At 31.4% G+C, this 9895-nt stretch overlaps 1 protein-coding gene across 1 annotated transcript; it reads left to right on the top strand.

Moving 5' to 3' along the window:
* The first annotated feature begins 2343 nt into the window (after positions 1–2343).
* LOC100813919 (poly(U)-specific endoribonuclease-B) lies at positions 2344–5937 on the top strand. Its single transcript, XM_014769978.2, has 7 exons — positions 2344–2593; positions 2670–2699; positions 3079–3138; positions 3662–3724; positions 3967–4569; positions 5106–5177; positions 5509–5937. The coding sequence occupies exons 1-7, from the start codon at positions 2462–2464 to the stop codon at positions 5740–5742; spliced, it is 1194 nt and encodes a 397-aa protein (XP_014625464.1). The 5' UTR covers positions 2344–2461; the 3' UTR covers positions 5743–5937.
* Positions 5938–9895: the final 3958 nt, after the last annotated feature.

Below are 9895 nucleotides of genomic sequence, written 5' to 3'. Positions count from 1 at the left end.
ATGTTTTAAGTCTTTAAATTTAGAGTTAATCATAATCCACATGTAATTTGTTTTGATTACATTTGCTATTTTTTATTATTTTTAATCTCAGTGGTTAATTATGTGAAATTTTTGTTAATAAATTTAATAAAAAAAATTATTTAGGAAAGAAGAAACAAAGAAAAAAATTATATTTAAATAATGATAAAAAAATTGTCAAAAGTTATTTTAATACTCAATTAAATATATATTTTTTAGATTTACTTAATAAAACTTTGAATTTTAATTCTGTTCATTGAAATTTAATAAATAATTTTACATACATGTACTCTAAAATAGTCATTTTAATATAGAATAGTAATACGTTACAAGGAATCAATAACAACATTTTAGGGAAAAAAGAAAATTCATGTGTATCAAGCAAACTCCTTGATATCATTGTAATTGATAACACGTGTAATTGAGTACGATTAGATAATCACTTTTAGAATAACTTATCATTTATTTATTATAATTGATCTATTATTTATTTTTATCTTTATGTACAATTCAAATTAACTCTTGAAATTTGTTAAATATCAATTTCCATTAAATATTCAGAATTTGTTGATTGATTACAATTATAATTTATATTATACACAAGTTTAACTTGTATTTTATATGTTATCTTTATGATTAATAGTTTTAATTGATAGATAATGAAATCATGGATATTGAATTCTAAAAGAATCTATAATGATTCATTCATAGACCACTCTCTTGATAAAGAAGTTTTACCTAATAATAATTAATACATCTCATGCCTTAGAATTGATCAATATAGAACAACTTGAATAATCATAATTTGCAGGTACCTTTATAGAATAATCTTTAATAAAAAAATTATCATTGAAAATGTTATAACTTATCTTATTTATTTTAGGCAAGCATTTGACAAGGAAGAGACATGGCCATATAATAAATTCAAAATTTCAATTTATTAATTATTTTATTACTTAATTTTTATATAACTAATATTTAAAAAATATACATAAAAAAATTAAAAATTACACGAGTTTCATGCAAGTTTACCAAAACTCGATAACATTTAATGACCGTGTGAATGAGTTTTATAAATTTATCATGTCTTTCAAGTCAAATGGTTCTTATCTTTTGTAGTTGTCTTATTTATATGTAAATATTTATATGAATGTAAATTAATTTTAGAGATTTATATTCAATATCCAACTACAAAATGTGAGTAAAAAATACATACTCCAAATTTGAGAGACTATCATTGCTTTTTTATCCTCTTTACTATCTCTATTTATATTCTCTCTCTATTTTAATCCATCGAAAGATATGATAATCATTTGTCGAAATGTGTTTTGTAACAATCATGTTCTTTGGCTTAGACATCACTTGAGAAATATGGACGAAAAACTTCAAGTAAGAGAAAATCAAAAACTCTTTTGTGAAGGGATACTTTTTGATCGACAAATGCCGAGATAAATTATTATTACAATGCATCATAAATATATTTTTTAAATATTTAAATAATGTCATCATTAAAAGTAATAATAAGTATTTTTAATAAATCCATAACAAATAAATATTTACAATATACAATTTGTATTTTAATTAAAAAAATGTCAACCAAACATTTGTTGACAATCTATTTTTAATTGCTTATTCTAAACTTCAATTGAGAGTCATTTTCATTGTATATTAATTTATTAGTTGAGATGCATTAAAATAAAATTATTTTAACATTATTTTAACTAAAATAATGCTAACCTTTAAATTAGCAGTAACAAATTGGTTATGTTAATGTATAGATTTAGTTATCTATTATATTTATCTATTTAAATAAAATTATGAAATTAATGTAACTATATCTTAACTTGTGAATCAAATTCAATTCTTAAATATTTTATAATACAACAAATAATAACAATTAAAAAAAATCTTATTCCATTAAATAAAATGACCTATATAGATCACACAATATTATTTGACTCAGTTGAAAATCAATTATTATTTTTTAAAAAGTTTATAATATTCATAATTATAATTAATTATATAATAAAAGCTAAGATTCTCTAACTAAAATTTGATTGTTATATAACTCTAACCAAAATTATTAATTCACAATGTTAACAATTAATTAAAAGATAAAAATTGTTACCATCAATCACATTTTTTTAATTTACAAAACAAATAAAAAAAATTATGACTTCATTTAAAAAAAAATTTTAAAATCATAACATTTTTTCCCAAAATAAATAATAATATAAAATCATAACATTTTATTCCAAAAGAAATAATAATCTAAAATCAATTCCAAATTTATAATTTGAAACAAGATTTCCACCCATTTGATGAATTGGGCATGATGGTAAGAGATGTCGGCAAGGCAATGTAATCTTTATAATGTGTAGTGTTAAATCAGCGGCCCGGATGCATTTATACTTACACCGAATCACGAGGCGACAACATCGACATGGAGGGTCTCATCAACGGCTTCATCAACGTTGCTCTCGGAGCTGATGGTGGCGATCGGGAAGAACAACAACACGGGAGAGACGACCGTAGTAGAAGCTCCTGGGCTGAAGTCGTCTCCCAGGATCAACAAGTACCATTCCAACTCCCATGTTTTTTAATATTTGCTTCATCACCCAATCTCATTTCTTCATTCTTCATTTTTGCAGGATCACCCTCTTCCTCATCACCAACACAAGGTCTCATTTCTTCATCTCTATTATTCTCAATCCCCCCAAAACAAACATGTGTAATCTTATCATCTTTTTCATTATAGGAGGAACAGTGCCAAGATTATAGTTACAGACACAGGCCCCATAAGCTCAATCTCATTCACTTCTCCTCTACCTCTAATGTTAAATACTATAATACTCTTCTCAATAAACCGAGATTTAAGTTTGGTTGAATGGTTAAGGAAGAAGCCAAGTAAAAAAAAAAAAAAGTCACAGGCTTGATCCTTCTTTTAAACAAAACTAACATTTGCTAATTAAAAAAAAAAAAAAAAACTCTTCTCCATAAACTAACTATTCATTTAACCGTTCTTAATTCTTATTCTATTGCGCCTTTTTCTATATTCAGGAACAATATCGTCCTCAGTACGAGGAGCCCCAATCTCAAAGTTCCTACAAACCCCAGAAGGTAATCACGCCTCCTATCTCTCTTGGCTTCGTTGCAATTTTAACACTTTGAACAGAGATATGGCATGGCTGCACCTTAGCTTAGTATTAAAGTTTATAAATGATGTGTTTGCATATCTCAATTTAAGATCTCCACTATATGTTTTTAATTTTTAAATGTAATGTAGCTCAAACCTAATTTTATTTATTCATCTAACAATAGCCATATATTATTGTTGGTTCGAATGGTTGTTACTTGTTACCTTTATGTGATATAGATCTGTCTCTGTGCTTACAGTTTAAGCTTTGTTGTTGGAGAAAAACATTAGAAGATTTTTTTTTTTCAATTTATGTACAAGAAAAAAGTTCCACTGAATTGGTTAGTTGAGAATTTGGCTTCATGAGAGTATGGGAACATTGAAAATGTTGAGAAAGTTTGGTTATTGCACAATCTTTTTCTTCTTTCCATGTGATGCTGTATATAATAGGGATAATTTTTTTATTAAAATTGAACTATTTAGGTGAGATTTTTTAATTTTTTTCAGGTGGATGAAGGTGAAGATGGATGGCAGACTGTTGGTAGAAAGCCTTCAAGGCATCCACATAAGGTTTATCTTTTAATTTTAATAATCAATATGTCAAATGAAAAAACTAATGTGGCTTTTTCAGTGTTTTGTATCATTTTAAACAGATTGTATTTTTATGTTTAATATTGCTGTTACAGGTATATCTTCTTTGAAATCTACTATATGTTAACTTTGTTACTGAATTTGTGATCTAATCAGTTCTGAATGTTTTATGCTTCATCCCTGTCTGAATTTGAATGATGAATCTTATCAACTTGATGTAGGTTCAAAAGGACAACTGGAACAGCTATAAACGACCTGCTGATGAGCAAGAATACTCTAATGAGGTTGAAGTTGGTGCTGATGTGGAGCCCTCAGAAGATGAACTTGCTGATCTGTCAAGAGCTTGTGAAAAACTCTGGGCTCTTGATTTAAATCGTTTGGTACCTGGCTTACACTATGAAATTGACTGTGGAGAAGGGAAAAAGGTATACCAAAAGGAAGATATGGCACAGGGGAGCTTGTTTACTTGGGTTAGCGATGATGTATTCAGAAAGCCTACATTTGCCCGTTTTCTTTCACTTTTAGATAATTACAATCCACATCAAGGATGTAAGGAAGTAGTCACATCTGAAGAGAGACAAGAGCAAGCTTCTTTCATAGAAGAAATCAGTAGAACAGCACCAATTAAGTATCTTCACAAGTATCTTGCATCCAAGCAAATTGTATCAGGGAATTACCAAGATTTCAAAAGAATGATTACCAGTCTGTGGTTTGACCTTTATGGCCGTGGTGGCACTTCTGGTTCCTCTTCTGCTTTTGAACATGTTTTTGTTGGAGAAACCAAACAATGTGGTGAAGTTTCTGGCTTTCATAACTGGCTGCAGGTATGACCTCATGTTTTTCTTTCTGCCTGTTTCTAATTATCCATTCACAATTCATGCCAAATTGAATGTGGGTTAACTTGTTATATTGGAAGTCGTATTTGATGCTCTTTTCAACCATTATTCTGTTATTACCAGTCTCATTGGCTAGCCAATTACTCTATTGTATTATTGTGGATTAGTTTGTCACTGTGCTGTCTAGTTTTATTGTAAATATGGCTCCTTGAAGAATAACTTCAAAGTTGAAATTGCTAAGAATACTTTGCAATAGTCTTGTGTAGTCAATACTTTTCCCAATGACATGCTACTATATCTACAAGTACTTATTCAGACCTGCTAATTTCTTTGTTATTTTTTTTGTTGCCCACAACTTTTTGTGATGCTTCTTTCCAAAAGTATTTTATCTTGTTATTTGTGAAGTCATTAATCTGTTAAGCAGATGAAGCTTGCACAGATATATTGTTCCTTTAATTTGTAATTTGAACTTATCTTGTCATTATGTGACTTTTTCTATCTCACCTGTTGATGCATTTTGGCAGTTTTACCTTGAAGAAGCAAAGGGGAGAGTTGATTATCAAGGATATATTTTTCCCCGTCGACGGGGAGAAACTGTGAGTAGCTTTTTGTTAAACTTATTTTATTGGCAACAATTCCAAGCACAGAAATACAAGTTTGGTGCACCATACACAAGAAAGTAATTAAGTAATAAACTCATGCATGAGCATGACACCAAAACACGATGAAAATATTTTTCAGCAACAACAAATTACTATTTTTCCCAAAACAATGAGAGCCTTAATTATAAATTTTCATTGATAGTTCTATTTCATTACAAAAGATTCTTTTACTTAACTCAGTTCTGTTAGTTTGTAGGTAAACATTTGTTATAATCTATGTTGTAACTACCTCATTTTTAATGTTCTCTGCCACCGTAACTTGCAGCCTGACTCTGAAGCTCAGCTTCTGACTATTCAGTTTGAATGGAATGGTGTCCTAAAATCTGTATCCAGCACTTTGGTTGGAGTGAGCCCTGAATTTGAAATTGCTTTGTATACCCTGTGTTTCTATGTTGGTAGGGAGGATAACCACATTCAGCTTGGTCCATATGGGGTTAATATCAAGTGCTATCGATTGGGTGATCGAATTGGATCTGTTTTCCCCATTGCAGATTCTTGAATTTTCAGTTTCCAGCATTGGTAGTAGTTGTTCCCTATGAAATCGTTTGTTATGCATACTTGAGAACTTGTAACTCATGGGTGTAAAGGCAACAATACCAATTAGATCAAGTAGTACAAGGTAGCACAATATTTACTGAATTACATACATTTGGTGGTTCTTTTGTCTTGTATGAAGACAGAAATTCTTGTGGAACTAGTTTACTTAATTTCTTCATTAAGTCCTTAATGATATGCTAGTATGTTGTTATTAAAATCTCAGATTTTGTTGGCTTGCGTAAGCTAGAGAGAGATACATGCATGATACATTGAGATATCTTGGAAATTTTATTGGATACATGCATGGTAGTCCTTTTTTGGATACGTCCAACAACTTTTTTGAGTTGTGCTTCAAAGACAATCCCTACCATGTCTTACGAAAATATCTAGGAAAGATTCGAGATATTTTTTTTTTGAAAAGTGTTCTAATTAAGATTTTACACTTAAGTACATGCCAAATTCTCAAAATTCCAAATATTTTGCTGAATTGATATTAGTTCCAAATATTTCACCTTGCACTTCGTCACTAAATTCATGGGTATCGACCATCTTTTCTTCAAACTGTAGGAACTGGACAAATTTCTGCCATAACCTCTACCCTTCCACTATTTTTATTTGCACTTTATTTCAAAGGGCTAGAGCCTTTATTTTGTTACCATGTTGAAGGACTTGCATAACTAGAGCTTAAGAACCGATGCTTTCAGTTCATTAGTTTACAGCAGCCATCATTGCTACGTTATTGGATTGGATTAGTTAGTAAATTATGTAAAATCAAGGGTGATTAACTTCACCAAAAAATAAGAAATGAAATGACTTGTTCAGAAAGTGAGAGATTCCCTCCATTTTGGATTACATTGGATAGAAATCTATGAAATCAGTGAATTTCACCACGAGGGGTTTTAGAAAGCTGTCTTTTTTCTTACTCCCATCAGAAGCTTATGGTAAAAAAAAAGTTCCAAATTAAACGTCGATGGCTTCTGTCATGTTTTGTTGATTTCCAAATCTTAAATAAGGCTAACTTGTTTACATGTCCCTTTCCCCTTGGTCACTGATTAATCAACTTTTTTCCTCCTAATACTTTTTTAGTTGAGGGAGGAAATGTGACAAACGTTCAAGATAAGGTTCTATTTTCCTCCACAAATTTTGCCCAACGAATTACATGCACACAACTCATCTGAATGACCCTTCGTTGGATGGAGTACAATGTACAAAATATCAAAAATTAAGCATTTTGGAAGATTCTGAATCATCAATTTCTGAAACAAGATCAACTTGCCCGATTTCTCAATAAAACTTGAATACTTCCACGTTCCATCTGATGCCGATGCATTAAAGCCGACAACATACACTTGTTAACCGAGTTCTTCCTAACATGTATGTCTGTTCCCTAATATCTTTAGTTTAGACTTTAGGAAGTTACAGTAATCTCGTACTGTGCTATTACTTATGGAGTTAATGGGATCCTAAAAGAGATATAAAATTGATTTAGTGGTTTAGAAAAGGTGAATGAATAATAGAGAAAAAATAGATCTATGTATAAAGCAATGGGGACAATTGCCTCTAAAGTTGAAAAAGATAAAAAAGAAAATAAATTGGTACTAATTTTATTTGTTTTATCCTTTTAAATTTTATTGTTTTCAATTTTTCTAATACTTTTTTAAATAGAGTTTATATTATCTTTGAGAAAATATTAAATTATATTTTGTTCCCACCAGAAATGTTTTTTAGACCCATCATTGGCCAGAGATTCTAATTCCCGCAACTGACATTCTAGCAAAAACTAACATTTGTGGATAAAAAAAAATTATGGGACTATGACTACAGGAGGACCATACTAGGCAAATTTATCAGCAGTGTAAGCTTTGTTTTGCTTTTGGTCTCTAAGTGGGGATAAGAGAGAGTGTAGCTAGGATTTGAACCCTACTACTCTTTCTCTATGTTCCAACTCTTGATTACTTGAAAAACTGTCAGGCAAAGAAACAACGCAAGCAGAGAAACCTCTTGCAACAAGTCTTGCTTTGAATCTAGCCTTTTCGCCACTTTGAACACCTTATTTCCTTTTGAATATCCATTTGCACCTACCACTCTCTGATTTCTTGGTAGATCAACTAGAATCCAGGTTTTGTTCTTCTCAAGAGAAAGCATTTCTTCTTCCATGGTTGTGATCCATTCTTCACTTTTCTTGTGGTTCAAGGCTTCCCTAAAGTTTATAGGTTCAATAGCTTGAATCTCTTCAGCAACTGTCAAAGCAAAGTAGATTAGATCAACTTGTCCATATCTTCTAGGAGGCACAATGTTTCTTCTAACTCTGTCTCTAGCCAAGTTGTAATTGTTAACTACAGGTTCAGGTTGTTGATCATTATCTGTTTCCTTGACTTGAACACTTTGTGTTGGTAGCTCCACCTCAACTTCAGTAATGTCTAAGTTGCTACCTTAATTGCTAGCCTGTTGTTGATCCTTAGCCTTTATAGCTATTTTGGTTTCATCAAAGATTACATCTCTGCTGATGATACAGTTTGGTTCACCCGGTTCCATCTTCCATAGCTTGTACCCTTGATTCCAGGTGGATATCCTATAAAGGCACATCTGTCAGTTCTAGCCCCAAGCTTGTCTTGCTTGATGTGTGCAAAAGCCAAAGCCCCAAACACTCTAAGATTTGAGTAATATGATGGTTTTCCACCCCAAAGTTCCATAGGGGTTTTAAAACCTAATGCAGAAGAAGGGCATCTATTGATTAGGTAAGAAACAATTGTAATAGCTTCTCCCCAAAAAGTTTTTGGTAAATCCGCGCTCAGTAACATGCATCTGACCCTTTTTAGGATGGTTCTGTTCATCCTTTCTGTCAAGCTATTCTGTTGAGGGGTGTTAGCCATTATTTTATGCCTTTGGATTCCTAATTTCTTGCAAAACTCATTGAATTGCTCTAAAACAAACTCTAGGCCATTGTTAGTTCTCAAACATTCAACCTTGGTTTCAATTTGAGTTTGTATCTAAGTATACCATTCCTTAAATTTTCCGAAAGTGTCACTTTTATTTTTAAGAACAAAGATCCAAACACTTTTGGAATAATCATCAATGATAGACAGAAAATAAGAGCAACCACCATGAGTCATGGTCCTTGCAGGATCCCAGAGATCAAAATGAACATATTCAAAAGGTCTACCTGTAGCATGCAAGCCTATTCCAAAATTGGCCCTTTTAGCTTTTCCTAAAATGCAATAATCACAAAAAATGCAAATTTTCTATTTTATCACCATTTAGAAGATTTTGTTTTGCTAGTTCAAGCAAACCTTTTTCACTAACACGTCCTAACCTCATATGCCATAAATTGGTGTTATCATGTTGGTTTTGACTAGCAACAACAACTTGTGCTATAATAGTAGAACCATCTAGGATATACAAACCATTCATTTTAATTCCTTTAGCAATCATCACAGAGTCTTTAAAGATTTTCATCATGCCATGTTCAATTTGTGTAGTGTATGCTAAAGCGTCAAACATATTGATAGAAATCAAGTTTCTTTTAAGTTTAGGTACATACCTTACACATATCAAGAGTGTTTCTTGACCATTGAACATTTTCAGTCATATTGAACCCATACCTTGGACTATGCATGGCTTGTTGTTTCCTAGCATCATTACTCCACCTTCATTCAAAATCAAGGATAGTAGTCACGCCTTGGACAGACATAAGGTACAACCAGAATCCATAACCCAATCCTTCTCAATCTCAGAATTTGAGACAACCAGAACATCAACAGTTTCATAACTTACTTGATCAATGTCCACGTTTTCTGGTTCTTGAGATTTCTTTAAATCTTTGCCTCTCCTTTCAGGGCAACCCTTCTTGTACCGTCTCTTCTTATGACAATGAAAACATTTAAACTTGCTTTGAGATTGTCTTCAGGATTTTGATTTGTGCTTGTTTAACTTTGAGCTCCTCTTCTCTGATCTACATGTTCAATCGATCAGCAAGTGTATTCGCACAAGTAGTATAAAACGGTAAGACCGAGTATCGTATCTTCAGGGAATTTGTTTCACCTAGACCATGTATATTCAGTATGTAAACACTTATAATGGTTGAAATAAAGCAAATGTTGAGTTCTATACTATAA

The sequence above is a fragment of the Glycine max genome, chromosome 17 (genome assembly GCF_000004515.6).
Source record: "Glycine max cultivar Williams 82 chromosome 17, Glycine_max_v4.0, whole genome shotgun sequence".
Taxonomy (NCBI): Eukaryota; Viridiplantae; Streptophyta; class Magnoliopsida; order Fabales; family Fabaceae; genus Glycine; species Glycine max.
Note: the sequence above shows the minus strand (reverse complement) of the source record. Positions and strands in the feature narration are given on the sequence as shown.

Bases quoted from the DNA above. Each gene is read 5' to 3' on its own strand.
- LOC100813919 (XM_014769978.2), top strand. From the start codon at position 2,462: ATGGAGGGTCTCATCAACGGCTTCATCAACGTTGCTCTCGGAGCTGAT. The intron at 3,139-3,661 runs GTAATCACGCCT...AATTTTTTTCAG, and splicing joins GTTCCTACAAACCCCAGAAG to GTGGATGAAGGTGAAGATGG. The intron at 5,178-5,508 runs GTGAGTAGCTTT...CGTAACTTGCAG, and splicing joins CCCGTCGACGGGGAGAAACT to CCTGACTCTGAAGCTCAGCT.